The following is a 20,435-nucleotide window of genomic DNA, read 5'->3' as shown; positions in this document are numbered from 1 at the left end:
TTTTTCTCTCGTTAAAATTGTAAGTGCTTAACTTTGATCCCTCTTTATCTTCAACTTCATCTATATTCATTATTTTATTTAGTTCATTAATTTATTTATTTTTAGATAAATTCAAGAATATAACCTCTCGATTTCTATAATATCAACTACTGATACAATTAATAATTATGTCCTCAGTGATGCAAATTTGTCACAATATTTATAGGCATGAGATGTGGTGAAGCTAGCCGAAATTTTACAAGGAGACTAAATATTAAAAGTAAAATAAATTATTTTTATGAATTTTGTTTCGCTATACATACTGTTTTCCTATAAAAATACATAAGATTTAAACAAATTTCAAGTAAAGGGATGGTGAAACATGAGTAGGTCATTTTATATCTTTTTATTTTAAAAGATGTTAAATTTGTGTTTATATATATATATATATATCATGTACCTCAGTACCTGCCAATTTAAATAAATAGTTTTTTTTTATTTTTTTATGAAAAGCTTCATTTTGTTTTACTAATACACAAGAGAAATATATAATGAATTGGAGGGAATATCAAATTGCAGCCACCTTGTAATAATTTTTTTTTCACAACCAGTATCTTTACTTAATTTGGTCCGGGGTCAATTTTAACATTAAATAGTTTCAGCTGCTCTTAATCGTAGTTGTAGGAGGATCGAATCATTGTCTTCCCTACCAACTTCAACGTCAATCATATCACTAAACCAACTAATTATTGATAGCCACCTTATAATTAATTTGTCATGCCCAAGTCAAATCTAGTACCACCCTCTCTTAGATTTTTCAAAAATGACAAATTTGAATTTACTAATCAGAAAGTTCCAAAAAAAAAAAAAAAAAAAACATACTTTAGACACCAATTAAAAAATTCCACAAAAGAACAGAGCATTGGTTGGTAAGCAAAAAAATTATTCAATCATAAGACAGACGATAGTATAATTGTTCATTCAATGGGAACGGATAGTCGAGGTGGGTGGTGTTATGGAGTGAAGATGAGGCTGTGGCATCTGGTTTACCCACTGCTTGAAGAAGCTGCAATGGGAAGTGGAAGATGAGAGAAAAACATGACAACTTTAGGAAATTATTTTCCATGTCATTTTTATTTTATTTATAAATTAAAAATCAAATAAAATCTTTTCTTTCTTCAGTAATATTTTCCATGGAAAATATTTTTTTCAATTCACTAATGCCAAGTCAGCACCATGTCATTAATGAGGACAACACATCATCAAAATTGATGGGGGACTAAATTATTTTTGTTGACTTTCATAATAGGGGTACCAAAAAGTTAGAACGCAGGTTGCTCCATTTATCCATGTCCATTGAATAGATGAATGACATGTTGCAAGATAAAAATAGAGGACTGAGATTTGAAGCTTATGAAAACAAGGAATGCACAGAAGCGTGTTGCTATCCTATCTCTGTTCCTTCGTTTCATTTGTTTTTGTTTTCCTGTGTTCCTTGTTTCTGTAAGCTTCAAATCTCAGCCCTCTATTTTTGTCTTGCCACATGTCATTCATCTCTTCAATGGACAAGGATAAATTGAGAAAGGGTAAATGGAGCGAACCTTTAAAAATAGGGGACCAAAAGTTCAAAAATATGTAAATAGGAGGACCAAAAGTGCATTTAAGTCTAAAAATTATAATGCAATGAATTGATATTTTAAATGGTGGCTCAAAGTTAGTAGATATGACAAAATTAGGTAGTGGTAGATGGGTTTACTAGTTGAACATCCACCACCTCTGGTTCCTCCATCCCCGTTCGACCAGCCCATCCATCAGCCAATGTTGTTCCCACGTCCACCATCTTCCGTTCACTCTCTCTCTCTCCCCGGTCTTTGGCGCCACAATTATTCTCCACTCATGAATCTGTTGTTCGCATTTATGGGCTTGTTGTTGTTCGTTTCCAGTAGGGTGGTGGATTGGTTCGTCTCAAACAAATATTGTATGTGTTTGGTGGATATCCTCGTTCTTTTGATTCTCTGATTGATTTTAGATTTATTGCGATTTTTGCAGGTTTCGAGGTTTAAGTTTGCCTACAAGCGTAGCTAGTGTCACTGAATATCCGTCACAGTACTCGGGATTGATTCTGGAATGTATATGATATCCATGCCATCACTCTCTTTGACGTTGGACTATATGGTTCGAAAGAGTATTTGATGCTTGTTGTATTTTTATAGGGAGTTGTTGGTACATGAATCAGTCCGTGTTGACGGACGATTTATTCACCCAAATTTTGTATATATATATACTCCCTCCGGTCCTTAATATAAGAGAAACTTTACTTTTTAGATTCATTGAGAATTCAATGTATCTAGTCTATATTATTGACTACATACATTAGATTCTCAATGAATCTAAAAAGTAAAACTTCTCTTATATTAAGGACTGGAGGGAGTATATATATATATATATATATATATATATATATATATATATATATATACAAAATTTTTATACTATATACATAAAATTAGTAAATGATAAATAGTGTACAACTCTAATCGCCTTGAAGGCCTAAACTAGTTAAATATTGATTATACTTTGTCACTTGTTTGTTGACTTTCAGCTTCTTTGTTTATATGATTTTAAATAAAAAATAATGAAAGTTGTATTAACTTATTATTAGTAAAATGTTTATGAACCTTTCCAAAAAAAAATGTTTTGTGAAGTTGCTTTGCATATACATATATGCTCTGGACTCATGAGTCTAGTCTTATATTTTGTTTGATTATTTCCAATTGGTTTAATTAATGAAAATAATTTATGAGCATAATGAGCATCTTAACTATATATTTTTAAATAATTTGAGAAGCAAAGCTGTCGAGAAATAAAAAAAATTAAACCAAATTTTTCTTTGTTTATAAAATATAGTAATATGACATCGAAACTTGTACAGTCAACTTCTCGAAAGTTTAAATAGTTTTATTTTCAACTTAATTTTTTTTTAGTTTCCTTAACCAGTGCCCCGGGGCACCGGTGCATGACCCATAAAATAAAACTAATTATCTACTTTTTTTTGTTTGAAAATATAATTTTACTTTGACTAAAACTTTTTTATGGGACTTTGGGTCCGTTTAATCCGTAATAAATACTTGACAGAACAATACATGACAGAACAGTACAGAACAAATGTTTATGGTATTGAACAAATTTTGTCTTGTACGATGTTTGGTGTACATAAAGTTTTTTTGTTGATTTTATTATTTTGTGTATTTTATTATTTTTTGTTCAAAATAGTTAATCTTTTGTCCAATCTTTGTGTATATAAGGAGTAGGTCGACTGTCAGGACTACTTACTAATGTTAGTAAAAAAAATAGATAAAATAAAATTTACTAATTAATGGTTGGTATGCTCTGCATGATTTTTATCATATCCGATTTTTAGTACGGGTTAAGTTGGTTTATCTTTGCTCCAATAAGTTTCAAATTAATATAAATGACAAATTTGATAATGAAGTAATTTATGCAACTCAAAATCCTACAATGAGATTTATAATATAAAAAAAAAAAAAAACTTATGTTTCAACATCAATTGTTTTCCATGGTCAATTATATGTTGTAATTTCCAAAGTTATTTTAAAGAATGAGTTAAAGATATTTCTAACCAATGTTAACGAAGAAGCTACCAAGGTAACTTCAAATGTGATGTATAAATAAATTTTTTAAATGTATAAAATACATATTTAACATCTATACGACCTTTAGATAACTTTTATTGTTACTATTATTTTGATAATACTTAATGTTTCAATTTTAAATTTACTACTTATACAAATAATTTTTTGACGTTATACTATAAAATAGTGCATAAGACCCGTGTATCGCACAGGTAAGCTTCTAGTTAGAAAATAAGCCAATGAAGTTGTTCATGCTCTAACAAGAGTGGCTGCATCTATAACTAGTTTCAACATATTTATTGATATCCCTGCTTGTATTAATAACCTTATTGATATTTAAATGAACTAATTAAGCTTGTTTCCGTCCAAAAAAACATACTATCATCTACTATGTACATATTTCCTGACATAGTTCATCCAAATATGGCAAAGAGAAGGTAAGGACCATTTACATCCAAATTTTGTACAAGTTCATATAAACCAATTATTAATTTCAATAAGACATTGACAATACACAGAGGTTTATGAATATTAGAAAGTAAAATTACTAATGATGCTGAGCATCAGGTCCACCTGGACTCAATCTTTGCTCCTCACTTTTTCCACCTTCTTCTGCAATTGGTTCTATGGATGTTCCTAATATCATGTGATGATGATGATGATGATGATCACTTACCATTGTTGGATTCAGTGGCCTTGTTTCACTTCCATAACTTAGAACCAACACTAACAAAATGCAACCTAAAATTCTTGTCTGGTTAGTCATTATATATATCCGATATATGTTTAGCAGAATTTAACATTTGTGTTGTGTATGAAATATTATAGCTAGGATTGGCCGGTATTTATATAGTTTGTGTTAGAAATGTAATATTATTTTATTTTATTATATATGTTTGTGAATACTATATACTATGTCACTAAATTGAAGTGCGGTTGAGTGTATCTGATCTAAATGAATTAGCTGAAATCATCATCATCTGTTCAATTTGGTGGCAATGCCAGCCAGACGAGTAAAACGGCTGCAAGTTGCAAAGACAGGAGGATCAACCAATGGTAATTTAGAGTTGATGTGTCATATCCACTTTACAACCCCTCCAAATTACGATATCCCTATAGTAGTTGCTGACTAGTGACCAGTACTTGCTCTTTCTTAACCCTTTGATATTATCAAGTGTTACTAAATAAAGATTTTTTCTATACTTTCATAATAATTTGGGTATTTAATCAACAACTAATAAAATTATAAAAACTCGTTAAAAGTTAGTTGTAGATATCCACGTGCAAATCTACTAATTATGTGGTTTATTTTCATTGATTGTTGGATAAATATTCTCAAATATTCTCATTGATTGTTACTTAAAATTTCGTTAATTTGTCCAGAAAATATGAGATGTTAGGGATGGTAAATAAAATATATCAAGTTCTGTATGTGTAGTTCATCATAAGTTGTTGTTTTGTCCGTAAAAACACTAAATAAAAGCATTCAACACCCAGCCACAACAATGTTTCCAAATTGCAAAGCAGAGGATGCGCACAGAGCAGCAAATACCGTGGGGATGATAAGACATAGTTTGAGGTATTAAAAATTGTTGAACCATGGGGTGATAAGACATGGTTTGATGTATTAAATAATCTCATCACAAGTCTTAAAATTCTTTGATTATCCTTTAGTAAAAAAGTGATCGATTACAGATAAGCTAACTTATACCTTATGCATAGCTAATGAGTTTAGCGGATAGTAAATGAACTACCTGATTAAATTTATATGTTTGATAAAATTAACTATTAAATTGAATAAAAAAAATTAACGATTAAATTAACTCAAAAATATAAAATTACATAAAAAGATTGTTTTAAGTAAGATAGTAAAATTATGATGCACTATAAATTATGAGTAAGATAGTAAAAGTAAAACCGAAAAAATGTATGATGCACTATAAATTATAAACTCATTTGCTAATTAAATTAGCATTCTAAATAATATTATAAGCTCGTGAGTAGAATTCTAAACAAATTAAACTACTCTAATTTGATCATATTGATCATATAGGCAAGCAGTTTGTCATTCACTATGGTATAAGCTAGCTAGCAGTTTGGTATTACCAATTGCCAATTGCCAAATGGCCACTAAGCGGGTAACATTACTTGAGAGTGGAGACTCATGGCTTGGTACTGAGTAAATAATAACAAGAATAAATTGAAAAAATAAATAAAAACTAAACCTAATTGCAACTGCTTTCCAGTTTCAATATTTGTAAATGTTGGTCGGCATTGTATAAGAGACCGAGTGACCGACCCTGTCCTTAGCATGCATAGTTAAGTTTATTACACAGCTCACTAGCTATTTAATACTGGCTCGGAGGCATGCATCTTTATTCTTTTTTAGTAGATGGATCCAACTAATCTGTGGTTTTGAGACATTTAACTGTTAAGTACTGGGTGCTACTGCAAGAGGATTATATCATTAATTTCAAGGGAAAATCCACTTTGATAAGAGGAAATATCATTTATATTCTTAACCTTATCCTCACAATCCACTGCTTAACTGGCATCAGTGTGCCTTTCACCTTTCTCACACACTTAACATTATGCTTATGGTCATTGACTTGCATATATCTATTTTTTAGGTACAGTAGTTTAGCATATCTATAAAGTGTATTTTCCACTTGATGTTATTATTTTTTGTTTCTTTCTAAATGTCCAATACTAGATAGTATCATACTATCATGGCTGATTAATATATAGTATACACACACACACAGTTATTGCATATCAATATAATAATATATCACTGATTCTCATTCAAAACCCACAATAGAGCTACTTTTAGAATCACTATAGAATCTCAAATCTGAGTGAACCTTTGTACGGAACGCCTAACTTTGGACCATTCCTATGGCCTCCCAATTGGTTAGTTCATATCTCCTTACACAGACAATCCATTCCTATGTAATTGTCTCAAATGGTTTGGGCGTTAGTAAAGTTCTTATGAATTACAGTACTAGTATTTTACCAAATATTATCCTAGTATTAGGACAACCTACTTTCTTCATATCATTTTTATATCTCACAAATATCGAGTAATCAGTCAATTTAGTCCCTAAACTATCACTCTCTCACCAACTTAGTCCCTAAACTATTAAAACCAACTAAAAAGTCCCTAAACTATATTCACATCCTTCAATTTAGTCCCTAAACTATTAAAACCAACTAAAAGGTCCCTAAACTATATTCACATCCTTCAATTTAGTCCCTCAGTTAACTTTTCCGTTAAGTGACTGTTAGTAGTCCCTAAACTATAAAAAATACTTCAATTTAGTCTCTAAACTATCTTTAAAAACAACAAAATAGTAACAACACTGTTAAATCATTACTGCTAAATCAAATTCATTTTTAACATAATTCATTACTGCTAAATCATCATTTGTCTCGTTCACTACCTAGTAACAACACAAATTCGTTCACTACCTAGTAACAACACAAATTCATTACTGCTAAACCAAATAAAACATTACTGCTAAATCAACAAAAACCAAAAAACAAACTTAACCATAATTTAAACCATAAACCATAATCTTCATTACATAAATCAACTAAACCATAATCCATCAAATTCATTACATAAGTCAACAAATCCATTATCCATCAAAAGAACTAACTAAAATCACAATCCATAGTTAACTAAAGAACAATATTAATCATAAACCATAATTTCATTACTAGAAAACTAGCATGCATCATTACAAAAAACCAAATATTATAAGCAACAATCAAACAAAAGCACTAAGTAGAAGGTCCTTCATTGCGTGATCCTCGGCTTAATCCTGGAGTTGGCATGAAAAACGTACCTTAAAACAACGACGACAACCGGAATTGGAGCGTATAGGTGGCGCTAGGGTTTTCAGATTGAGATGATTTGAGAGAGTTGATCGAGAAGAGAGATATAAGCGTAAAAGTAGCTTTTGGATTTTAGGGTTTTAAAGAACAGTTAAAGGAAAATATAACGGAGGACTAAATTGATGGATGGAAAATAGTTTAGGGACTAAATTGAAGGATGTGAATATAGTTTAGGGACCTTTTAGTTGGTTTTAATAGTTTAGGGACTAAGTTGGTGAGAGAGTAATAGTTTAGGGACTAAATTGACTGATTACTCCACAAATATCAGAGTGAAGATGTGAACGAAATTTAAACAATGCTGGCAACAAGGCATTCCATTGAAATTTACATGGATATCAACAAATGATGAGGATCTTTCCTATAATATAAACACAAACAAAATGATGAGAATCTTATTTCCAATTTAATAAGACCCACTTGGTAAATCTCATAAACTTTAGTACCTAACAATAACAACGTATATTAAAAAGAGTACTATATTAATAACTTTTCTCTAAATACAAGTGTCGGTATAACTAAGTGAAATCAATTGGTAAAGATGATATATCTGCTTTCTTCAAGATCAAACTATCATATTATATTAAAAGTTACTTCTCTTTTAATAGTCTATTTTTAAGGAAAAATTGAATCAATGGAACAAGTAGAAATATTATAATAGCAAAAGCACTGCTTTGAGTTGCAATATTCCTGTACCAGGAAGTTCCATGACCAAAGTAATTAAGCTAGCTACTACGACAGTATCAACAGCAAGGTTGAATAACAGAGATAACCAGAACACAGGTTAACAGAGGCCTATCCAAACCAGTAGAAGCGCGATGGTTATGGTTATTCACAATAATAATTACCAATTATCAATGGTCTGCATAATATTTTGTCTCTATCATCTTTTGGTTTGATACTATGTAATCATTATTTCTGACAATGTAATGGCAAATTAGCAAAGGCAAAATATCTCTTATTTATTGGGATTAAAAGATTCATTACAAACTTAAAAGTTCTGACAAAATATTCCTTCAACCTTAAGGGTGCCATCAATGCCACTCTTCAGTGCTAAACGAAGACTTTTTGTTGATAATTTTGCTTGTGTCTTAATAATCATAAGATGATTTTACGAAGCGACTCTTCATTTTAAACCATGCTATTTGATCTATCTCCTCTCATGTCCTCCGGTAGCAGTTACTTTGAAATGATGGTGCCCATCTGGGCCTCCTGGACTCACTCGAAGGGGTTTATAGTACTGGTTTCTTGTCGCATTGCTCTTTCTAAAGCTAATGCTGAAAGAGACCTTAGCACTTGTGTTCAATACTTTACCTATCTTTGCGAGGCTTCTGTCTTTAGATCCTGAATAAAGGTAGTGCTTGACAGTACCAATGAAATGACCAGAGCTAGCTGGGAAATGAAAAGAAAATGGATCACGATTCCTCAGTGGCCGAGTCTCGGACACAGAGAATGAAAGCAACAGGAGCAAAGTACAGAGACAGAAACTTAGTCTTGCCATTGTAATTTTCCACCTTAAGATTTCGAAGACTGCTAGCTAGACACTTTGCTATATTAAAGCAAGGAAGGAAACGTATATATAAGCAACATGGTTAGTCATAATTTTTTTTTATAGTAATCCAAGTGGAAGTCCAAGGACATCAAAACAATTATCTGAGTATGCCGCGCAATTTGTTTTTGTATCTTAATGAGCACTTCCAACTAATATCCAAAAGGCTAAAAGCTTTCATCGTCCTTAATATATGTTAAATATACGAATCTGTGTTTGGACATATGTTAAAAAGATACATCTTGGATTTATATGTAAAGCCAAAATTGTTTGTATTCGATCCTCAACCACATCATTCTCCTCCCTAGTGCTAATAGTTGCCTACTGAGTGTGTTTCTATGTCGTATATGGAAAAAATAATATTAAAAAAAGGTTAGTCTGACTGAGACGAGTATCCCATTTCTCAGTCGTGTTGCCTTCTGACCTTTGAAGAGTCCCATCTATGATGACCAATTCTCAAACTTATTTTGGAGTTAACTAACATACATGATTACTCACTTAATCGTTCAGATTATGCATTTTAAGTGGTGTTTGTGTAGAGATAACTGGTATGCATACTTGGTCAAAAAAAAACTAGTATGGATCCATTTTACTCGGTGTTTCATCTTTCTTTTTCTAGAATTTAAACCAAAAAAGGAAGATGGAATACGGTATTTAATAAGTACGCCAGATTTACCAAAGGTTGCTTGTTTAAAATAAGTTAAAATATGTAACAAAAAAAAAAGTTAAAAATAAGTTTAAAATAAAAATAAGTTAAAATAAGTTTGCCTTTAAAGTAAAATAGGCTTGCTTGAACACAGTAGTCAGAACTTAATCCAAGATTACATTGTAAAACTAATTCATGTTTACTCTGTACTCACAACTTCTAAAAGTTGTTCTCAAGAAAACCTGAACAAAAATTACATAGTTTTTCTGATTTTGTTTTGGCAGCTATTTTCAAACTTTCTTTTCATTTCCTATAAAGATAACTTCCACTCGCTTAACAAAAGATAGCACGAAATACTATTCAAGCATACAAAATGACTAAAATATATTTTCAAGTCTCCTCTGATGGAATTATTTTTGTCTAATAAACCATGCCTTGTAGGTCAGCATATAGTTTATAATATGACTTAGGAACAAAGACATTATAAAAAAGGAACTAGAAGAAAAAGCTAATTTTGAACGGATGGAAATTCGACACATAAGCAAGGAACAAGGACAACAGAAGGATTCGTTATTGAAATTGTTGTAACACTAATAGTATCAAAAGTTTACTTACTAATAATTCAGACCGTGAAATATGATGGATATAGGAATAACCGAACAGGAACCTCGCTCTGTTTCTCGGGACTTTGTAGTTATGAAAATTTCTATATCAAATCATTTCATAATCAACAAATTGTAGCAACTTGTTTAAACAGAGAAATTATGAGAACCTTATTTCCTTTCCAGTAATTGGATTGACTTTAGTGTTATTTTTCTTTTAATTTGGTTACTCATTGTGCTATAGAGATCAAATGTCTGACACCGGAATCTTTAAAGACATGAAGAATCAATTGCGAAACCTTTTTTTCTTCAAGGTTAACATAGAAGGAATTCTTGCCTAGGCTTCGGCTGAAAAGCTTTTTTTTGTTACGTAGCTAAAATGTTATTTAACTCCATCAACACCTATATATGACAACAATGTCAAAATGGACTTGTGAGTTGTGACATTCATCACAATAAACTTCTTACAAACTTGAAACCTTAATAGACCAAAAAGATGACAAATTTTTTACAGTTTTTAATCTTAAGGAAATGGCAAATGTTTCTCAAGTCCAGGCAACACTGAAGAAATAATCATACAAATTTTATGAGTATACTCAGTCCTTAAATTCAAATGGCGAATAAAACCCAACAAATGGCATAGTGCAGAATAGACTACATACCTTTGAATTCGACAATTTAATGCTGATCAAGTTTGAATCTCCTTAGACATCAATTGAGAAGCAAATCTCTGAACCTTCCGAATGTTTACAAATGTTAAGGAAATAACCAGCTTTAATTAATATTCTATAAATAGGATGGAAAGATATGACTGAAAAGAAGAATGGAAGGATATTTTTTCTTCGTAAATGGGATGATTAAGCATCAGCAAGTTATTATCGTTGACAACGGCTCGCACTAATAACTCTTTTGCTTCCTCATGCCTCTTTTTCAGCATGTTACAAATCTGCAAGTAATCACATTTAGAAAGAATCCACGAGGTACAGTTTTCTTTTTATTACAACGGATACATGGATGGGAAAGATCAATTCATCACCATCAAGTATTGTTAAAAAACTCAAATTTAAAATCACTGCAACTTGCCAGTGCATAAAATTACCATATCACTAGGGTCGGGATGAAAGAATTTGTTTTTCTTTTCACAAGAGTTTGATAATTCAGTAAATTGAATAATTTTTATTAGTTTAATTTATGATATAGTCTATAGATGACAAAAAAAGTTAAGATCACTCACATTTTCAAGTTCCTTCATATATGCTTCAGCTTTTTCAACATTACTGTTATCTTCCATGAGCACAGAATCAGGTATTTCCACTTCTGTTACTTTAATTTCTGATGGACTTTCAAGTCCAGAGGTTGAATGATAATAGGCGAAGTCGTTGGGCTTTCTGGCTACCTGATTTTCATATATAAGTAAATTCGATTAATATATTTATGAAAAAGAAGAAAGAAAACTAGTACTGATACTAACAACTATTACACTTAAATATCCCCAACTCTCCTTGCATTTATATGTAATCATCAAAATATAAGACAACAGAACAGATAAAATAATGCCAAACTTTGTTAATTTACCTGTTCAACTTTTTCTGAAGATTCTTTAGATTCAGCATTTCTGGAATTGTTAAGAAGTATGTTGTTACTCATAAGAACCAACAAAAGAAAGAACAGACAATCTATGCAACAACAAAAGAAAGTAATACAATCAATCTGTTCTGCAGGACCTGCTTGGAGACTGAGATATGCGCTTTAGGGGCCTCAAGGATGTCACATCTGCTTCAGAAACCTACAAATTTGAGTCTTATAAGTGTTCTAAGAATTTTTTTAGGATAATTCTCTCTTTCAGCGGAAGGTACTCAATCCTCCGATTAGAGTAATATAGTAGTAAAGTTCTGCAAAGTTTTTACTTTATTGTCTTTATCTTTTCTTACATGGAAAATAATTAATAATTCCAGTTATGCAGTTGAGTGTGGGCCAAGGGGAATTTCTATGCACCAAAAGTATATAGTAGGAGACATTAAATTAAGACAGTTGCAGCTATGACCTTAAATGATAAAAAAGCAACAAAGGCATAGGTTATAGGCATCAAATCATTTAGGGTCTGTTTGGGAGGAGGGTTTGGAAGGGAGGGTTGTGGGGGGCTAAGTTTATATTTCAAAATATATTTGATATTTAAAAAAAAAATCAAAAACAACATGATAAATAATTATATAATACTTCAATCACACTAATCAGATTTCAAAAAATAATTTAGTGTCCGTATAATTTAAAAGAGAAAAGTAAGCCCCCCTCCCAAACAGACCCTCAATGATAATTTCTTCCATCAATTGTTCAAAAGGACAAAAATATCAAACCTCGATACTTTTCCGCTTCAAGAACGGGGTTGAAGGCTTTTTATTGTCACCACCGTCAGTCAGATGAGCACTCTTGGATGCAGTAATAGCCTGTATCTCTTTTCTTTGTTCAGAACTACCCAACGAGTTTGCATCTTTTTGGTGTAAAGATGTTGCTAACACTGAGTTAGCTCCAATGTTCCTGAGATAGCAAAAGACATCATTCAAAATCCCCACAAGAGTTTAAAAAGAGAAACTAACTCGGTACAGACCTTGAAGTCTTTAAGCTAGAAAGAGCAGATGTAATCTTGCCAGCTTTAAAAGAAGAAAGTTTATTCCCTTCTATGGAAGTTATCTTTGATTTCTGAAAGGACTCCTTTCCTGAAGGTTCAGGTTGGGAATTTACAGATATCTGGGTAGTAATGTTAGCTCTCTTCTCTGCTAAGCTGCAAGGATTAACTTGAGAACTGAAAATTCACGAAGGGAAATGAATCAGTGATCATAGTGAAGACCCTAGAAATGATATATATTATAAAGTTCACAATATCAAATAAACACATTTAAATTATTTTTATCAAATTGGCAAAATCAACTTAAATTTCTTTGGCTATATCTAGTGTGACATACTAAACTGCTAGCTATGAATATGTCATATTAACAACTTAAATTTTCACTGTTTTGCCACAAAAACAACTTTGTTATTGTCACATCATTTTTGGAAGTTTAAATCAACTTAATTAGCCACTCACCAAATCATATCTGTTCTGAAAATGAGTTAATATCATGGCGGTAAAATGTAACTGCAGTGTTTTGTGGGAGGTACATGAAAGGATAGGATATGATGCAAACAGTGAGGTTCACATCTACTTTATGTTTTTGGCCATCGTGGTAATGGTGTAGTGTTATTTATTATGCATCAATTTGATTTCTTATTCATATTTCCTGTAACCTCCTTTCATACCCTACCACAGTTATTTTGATTTCTTTTTTCTCAGTGTCTTTTCCCCCAATATTTTCCTATAATTATGGGAAATACATTAAGTGGTAACAAATGCACAAACAAAAACCAATCTGACACCAAAAGTTTGAGAACAAGAGCAAAGCAATGTTAGGAAATAGTTGTCATTTTCTAGTTGTAAGATGAGCTGTGTTAAAACCTAAAATTATATGATCATTCACTTTTATGGAAGATATAACTGAAGACATATGATGTCTTATATAAATATTAGAACATGTTTTGTAATTAAACAAAATTCAAACCAATTTTATCTGCTAACTCATTGGATGGATGGGTTTACATAAAGTTTAAAAGCATAGGCAAGTTAGCAAAGCCAACCACACAAATTCATATTGACATATTATTATCTGGATTCCGGTATGATTTTTAGTTTTGACACCAACTTGCATAACAAAATTCGGCGCTCAACAGCAGCAGCCTTACCTCAAAATATTAACATTTTTTGCTGACATGCCAGTTTCTAGAAACGTGGCCTTTCTTTTATTTACATCTTCATGAAATGATTTCATGTTTCCAGCCAACTTGCCTGCACTTGGTGTAACATCAAAAACAATGCCCTCCCTGATCATGATCGGAAGTAACAGTCACATTCATTACTTGGGAAGTAACAACCTAACTGATATCTTTGCGGTTGCAAAAATAGTGTTTATAAAATAAGAAATTTCTCGTATAACAGAAATCCAAGAACATATATATATTACCTGGTATTACAACTTTTAAGATCATCTTTCCTATCATGCAATGCCAGTGCATCCCTTGTTACTTTGCTAGAGCCTGGGAGTGAGTCGGTTACCATTTTGGTTCCAAATTTTGTCTCATTGGATTTGAAGCTGTTCCTGTTGAGGAATGCATACATATAAAACATTCTACAATTGAGAGCCCAGTAAATACATTTGTTGAGGTAAGCATAACACACCTTTCTTGGGTTATGGATTTCAGGTGTACGTCAGCATTTTTTTTACAGTCAAAGGAGACAACACTCTTTGTCCCAGCTGTTGATGAAGGATTCTTTAAAGATCTTTTGTTCTCTGGCATGGTGAATATATTTGACTTCTTAACTTGGAGTTCTTTATCTTTCACCAGCGTTATTTTATCAACTATGGGGTTACTGCATTAAATGAGTGAAAGTTGTGAAGAACAGTACAATACTTGTAAAAAACATAACAATTATGTGCTCGCTAACTTGTAGAATAGGAGTTTCAGCAACTCAGCTAATAAAAAAAAAAAAAAAACTTACAAAGATGTGATTATAAAAAGGACAGTAACAGTTCTACCTGATTGCTGTAGCCACATGACACTCCAAAGCTGTTCTTTTATTTTCTCTTATGCTATTGTCATGTGAATTCTTCTTCAAGGCATCAATATTTGTAATATTTTTGTGACTTGTATATCTCTTTTCTGGTTGAGGGTCACTAGTAACTTCTTCAGCACTGCTACCTAGAATAATTGCTTCTCTAACAATGCCATCTGATTCAGTGGTAAGAGGTGGGGATGAATGCTCTAATTGTAAGTCTACAACATCGGTATCTACAAATGTTGCCTTATCATTAACCTCTTGTTTATCAGCTGCAACATTAATTACTCTTGTTCCAGATAAAGAAACCTTCATATGTTGTTCTGAGAAAGTGTCTTGCTCTGAATCACTTTGACCCACAGACTGGGAAGGTAACTTGTCAATAACCTGCTCAGATTTCGATTCTGTTGACTTTGTCTCCTCAGATAAGTCTTTTTCTTGATCCATTTCTTTCATACTTGTTATTTTACTTACATCAGAAGTATGATTCTTAATTGCCATGTCAAGGTTCTCAGAGGAAGGAAATTTGGAAACAGAAACATTCTGTCTAGAAACTAGATTCCCTATGTTATCAACTGAAGTCTCGGTGTCCAAAGTTTCCAGTCTCTCTGGTGCTCGAAGTTTCGTAGTGATGTTATCATTAGATGCACGAACACCTTCAACATCATCATTGTTGATTTTAGGCTTCTTAGCACCTTCACTATCAGTTCCTTCTGCAGTAATTCCTTTCTTTCTCAGGTTACTCTCATCATTACTAGTATCTACTTTTAGTATGTTTGAATCAAGATTGAAGCTATCTAACCTACACCAATAAAAGGCAAGATAATATGAGAATATGTGTATACCTTTAATCACTCAAATTGAAGCTATCTAACCTACACCAATAAAAGTAACATATATGTGTGTTAGGTTGCCTTGAATAATTATCCTCACTTACTCGTTAAAATCAAAGTTGAAGTTAAACCCATCTTGTTTCCCTGCTTTTGCACTAGAAGCTTCTCCCTTTTTATCTGTAGACTTGGAAGACTTTTTTGGTGGGGATGTAAAATCAAGGTCTGACATGTCCACCTTAAATGATGACATTTTGCCAAAGTCGGTATCCAGATCGAAATTCATGTCCCTACCAAAGATCATTTGTAACAACTGTTAAGGAACTACAAACTCGCAAATACATTGTATAAGCATATATGTATATCCAGATAATCTATTCCTTAAAAGAAATGTTCTTTTACATAAACAATCATAATCACTATAAATCTGCATAAAAATCAAATTATTGCACACTTAATTCATCTGCAATACTGACCATGGACTCTGTCTACCTAAAACAGTTTAAAACAGAGAAGGTTTCAGAATGAAACCGATAACTGAGTCCTTGCTACCCATATTTGACTTTAAATAATTGAAACTAATTTAGGGATGCTTACATTTTGTCAAAGTCGAATGTCTTTTTCTTGCTTTTAGAAACAGTGTCAAAGCTAAAATCCATGCCATCATCATCTGCCATTGACATGGATTTCCAGGAGCCAAGAAATTCCTTCCCGAAATCATCATCTGCTTGAATTAAAAAATATAAATAAAAAACCAAATGAAAAGTAAAAGTAATACTTATGTGACGTCGATGTTGTTTAAGAACAACCTCCGACAAATGAAACACTGTGTGTGTGTTTACTTTTTCCACAGTGTAGATGAGAATGCAATCTCACTAATTTACAAGAAGTTGAGAGATATCTAAGAATATCACGTCAACCCTTAGGATAAAGAAACCGCATATTAGATAATAGCCCTATAGGAATGTAAGAAGAAAAAAATCGTTACAAACATTGTCAAGTTAAAGGAAAAATGGAAGAATCTACAAGTGATGCTCACTACATAAAAAAATAAGTAAAATTCAATATAGAGAAAAACCTAGCACTGAATTTTTCTTCTTGGAATCTTTAGGCGGGGATTCCTTCTTCTGTTCTGCCATTCCTTCAGGTTGAAAATTTTCCTGATTCACACATCAGTCAGGTATGATAAAGCTGTAATATTCCAAATAAAAAATAGGGAATAGAAGTTTCTACCTATAAACCAAGCCATCAACAAAAACAATACTGATCATTAAGAATTAAAGATGTTACAAAATGAAAAGTAAAAACATGCAGGTACAAATGTCAAACAATGAGACAAGTCACTGAGTCACTCTAACGATTAAATGTTGTGTCAAATATCTACTAAAATACAACAAGATAATATGAAACGATAATAACTAATTTGAATAATAGAATATTGAGGATTATAATATACAATACGCTATCAACACAGGGAGAATTATAATATACAATATCCTATTGATCATATTTCCAACATAAGAAGGCTTAAACCAAAGTATAATCGGTGAAGTTTGCATATGAACTATCACTGAATGTTGTAGGCCACTCTTTCGGTCAATCTGCCTAAGTCAGAAACGTGTTCATCTATAAATAATAAATTGCAATTCAACCAATAAGATATAACAAATGCAAGTTAACAAGTTAAAGGAAAAGTTCTAAAATGTTGTTTACATACTTCAAAGTCTCATAGTCATGCCAGAAAGCAAAGTATAAACTATATAACTACTAGAATAATAGTAGCAAGAAAATCTAACCTAATCATGTATTACTATAAATAAAAAATTGAAACACATTGTCTTCTACTGTCAAATGTTGAATATAAATCAGAGATACATCTTACAGAAAAATCATAATAAGATGTCACACAAAGTATCATCGGTGACAATCCACGAAAAATTCAGATTCAGAAGTACGATTGCAACCGAATTGATTCGCATCAACAATTAATAGGACAGGTACAGTGAGAAAAACTTAATAGTGAAGCAAATCGCACAATTGCATAGTTCGTTAAAAAATAAACAGAAACTGATCGTAAATCAAGCACATATGCATGTATAATTATTGCAGATATTGGCATTAATTCAACTCCATAGATAGAAAATTGAACTAAATCGATATAGCAAATGAAACGCAGTAACACAAAGCACATACACGAAGTATTGAGATTCGCAAAGAGATATGTTCAGATTCAGAACAAAAATGAAATGCGTGAATTACAGATACAAGAAAAACAGTGGAATCGGATACCGTATGCTGTAGAGCTTGTGGAGATGGAAGGGATTTGCAATTTCAGCAACCGAATGAGAGTGACGATCGACGGAGTTAGGGTTTTGATGCGGTTGCGATGAGAAGAGAGACGCAAGAAAATTCACCGTTTCGCTGAAATGAAAGTTAACGGGAAAGTTCTGAGAGCTTGAAGTGGAAACAATGGAAGTAAGAAGCATTGTGCTTTGGAATTGGGTTTAAATAGTAACGGTTTCTAAGTCTGCTCTTCGTAAAGGCGGGTAACAGACGAGAAAGAGAGATCTGTCATAAAACGTCAAGTTCGAACTACGACACTTTAAAATTCTACTTTTTTTTTACTTAAGTTTAAAATGGTACTACCTCGTAGCTATTTAAAAGAGAGAGAAAAAAAAAAATAGAGTGAAATGTCAAATACTCATGAAATTTTAGAATTCGGCAAATATTTCTTGAAATTTGAAAATTGTCAAATATACCATAAATTTATAAAACGTTTATCAAATACTTCATGATATGTTTGCTCTATCTATTATGATGATGTGTCAGTTAACTGCATATGTAGCACTTGTCAACGCGACGTCACGTTATAGAGGGTAATTGATCAGGATGCACTCAAAAGAGGATAATTGACTAAAATTTACGAAATCAATAGACTAATTGACTAAAACTTAATTTGCATAAAAAGAAAAAGAGGAAAAGGGGGGGGGGGGGGGTGTATGAAAGAGGGAGAGAGAAGCACAAAGAGGGGAAAAGAGAGGGTGATGAGAGAGTTAGAGAGAGTGAGGTGGCACTAAGCTTACAGGTGCCACATATGCAGTTAACAGTCACGTTATTATAATAGACGGAGTAAACGAAGTAGGGAGATGTCTTAAAAATTCATGGTTGTATTTGACAATTTTTAAATTCCAATGAGGTATTTAACGAATTCTGAAATTTTATGGGTGTATTTGACATTTCGCTAAAAAAAATAACAATATTCAATTATATACAAAGAATCGAGTTTGAGTGTCTCGACACTCTTTAAGCAACTTAAATAGTAAGTTTTTATAAAAAAGTGTAAAATTAATGCATTGAAAATTAAGAGTTTTAACTTTTAGAATAAATAATTTATTTAAATGGAATGCTTAAAGAGTGTCTTGAAGGCATTTGTTAGCATTTCCCTTATATAAATTGTTAATATACTATTTGGCAAATTAAAAATATTGGGAGATGAAAAATTGGGGTATATTGAATTAAGATTTCAAAGGATTTTAAAATACTTTTTTATGATAAAACAATCTTGTGGTATTCAATCAAGACTTTAATATGATAAAACAATCTCGTGGTATTAAAAAATCTATATATTTTAATGGATTTTTTCAATGAATTGATTTTGTGAGATTTTTTAGTTGAAAATACAAAGAACATACTCGGTCAACAATCTCGCCAAAATTCATGATATTTCTCCATAAAACTTTTTTTTTTTGTTATGCATTCTTCATTAACTATCATCATCATGTTTATCATTCCCCCCTCTCTCTCCCCCTCCTCTCCCCTTTCTCTCTCCCTCTCCATCTCTTTCCCTCTCTTTTTCTCCGGTAAAACTAAAAGCACAGATTTTTTTTTTTTGGTTTACAACGGAGCTGAGGATCGAATCCAGAAGTTCTAGCATACTATTCAAACCCCTCACCACTAGACCAAACCTAGTGATGGTTATTGATTAAAAAATGGATATAATTTTTTTCGTTATGCTTTTTTCACCACCACAAAAAAAAAATTACGGTTCAATTTCAACCTCAGTCAGGGATTCAACTTAGGGATACAAATAATTCTTTAAACCTTAAAATAGATGGATTTTTTACTCTTCCTTTATTCACTGTGGACTAAATATTACTGCAATGATCATTTTAATCAGATTCATTGATGGAATTTGGGAGAAAGAAAACCATGTTTTCAAATCTATTGTTCTTCAACCTCACTTTGTTTCCATGGCAACAATCAGAAAGAGAAATATAATAATAATAATAATAATAATAATAATAATAATAATAATAATAATAATAAAACAAAGAAGAAATCCAAAGAAAAGGAACAAAATTGACGTGAAGGATATGAAAAAATTCACTTTTGTAACTTCTTTATTTTTTATTTTTTGAAATTCATTAATCTTTTCGAAATCTTAAAAATTCATAAAGTACCGTGAAATCTTAAAAATCTTTGTTAGAATCTTTTGTTAAGAATCCTAATTAAAAAAGTTTTTTAAAATCTCACAAAGTCAATAAAATCTTACAAAATCGATCTTATAACTTTTTCTGTCAAAATAGCCTTTTAAAATCTCAATCAAATATACACCCCCAAGAAAAATATGTTTT

General features: G+C 31.7%; 1 protein-coding gene across 6 annotated transcripts; it reads right to left on the bottom strand.

The window, feature by feature from the left end:
- Positions 1 to 8,466: 8,466 nt before the first annotated feature.
- On the bottom strand, positions 8,467 to 18,428 carry LOC123924217 (uncharacterized protein At4g18490). 6 transcript variants are annotated; one of them, XM_045977037.1, is made up of 16 exons: positions 18,091 to 18,428; positions 16,880 to 16,961; positions 16,399 to 16,525; positions 15,909 to 16,091; positions 14,952 to 15,773; positions 14,594 to 14,785; positions 14,379 to 14,513; positions 14,101 to 14,238; positions 12,932 to 13,126; positions 12,681 to 12,861; positions 12,051 to 12,112; positions 11,902 to 11,941; positions 11,561 to 11,722; positions 11,162 to 11,272; positions 10,989 to 11,071; positions 8,467 to 10,728 (listed from the first exon to the last, which is right to left on the bottom strand). In XM_045977037.1, the coding sequence occupies exons 2-15, from the start codon at positions 16,938 to 16,940 to the stop codon at positions 11,015 to 11,017; spliced, it is 2,466 nt and encodes an 821-aa protein (XP_045832993.1). In that variant the 5' UTR covers positions 16,941 to 16,961; positions 18,091 to 18,428; the 3' UTR covers positions 8,467 to 10,728; positions 10,989 to 11,014. The 6 variants fall into 6 exon arrangements, with proteins under 6 accessions (XP_045832993.1, XP_045832994.1, XP_045832997.1 ...); XM_045977038.1 differs by having other exon boundaries at positions 8,467 to 8,921; XM_045977041.1 differs by having other exon boundaries at positions 8,467 to 8,921; positions 14,379 to 14,507.
- Between the last annotated feature and the right edge of the window lie 2,007 nt (positions 18,429 to 20,435).

Source organism: Trifolium pratense, linkage group LG4 (assembly GCF_020283565.1).
Source record: "Trifolium pratense cultivar HEN17-A07 linkage group LG4, ARS_RC_1.1, whole genome shotgun sequence".
Lineage (NCBI taxonomy): Eukaryota > Viridiplantae > Streptophyta > Magnoliopsida > Fabales > Fabaceae > Trifolium > Trifolium pratense.
Note: the sequence above shows the minus strand (reverse complement) of the source record. Positions and strands in the feature narration are given on the sequence as shown.

Bases quoted from the DNA above. Each gene is read 5' to 3' on its own strand.
- LOC123924217 (XM_045977037.1), bottom strand. From the start codon at position 16,940: ATGGCAGAACAGAAGAAGGAATCCCCGCCTAAAGATTCCAAGAAGAAA. The intron at 14,786-14,951 runs GTAGAACTGTTA...CATTTAATGCAG, and splicing joins CATGTGGCTACAGCAATCAG to TAACCCCATAGTTGATAAAA. The intron at 11,942-12,050 runs GTCCTGCAGAAC...TAACAATTCCAG, and splicing joins ATATCTCAGTCTCCAAGCAG to AAATGCTGAATCTAAAGAAT.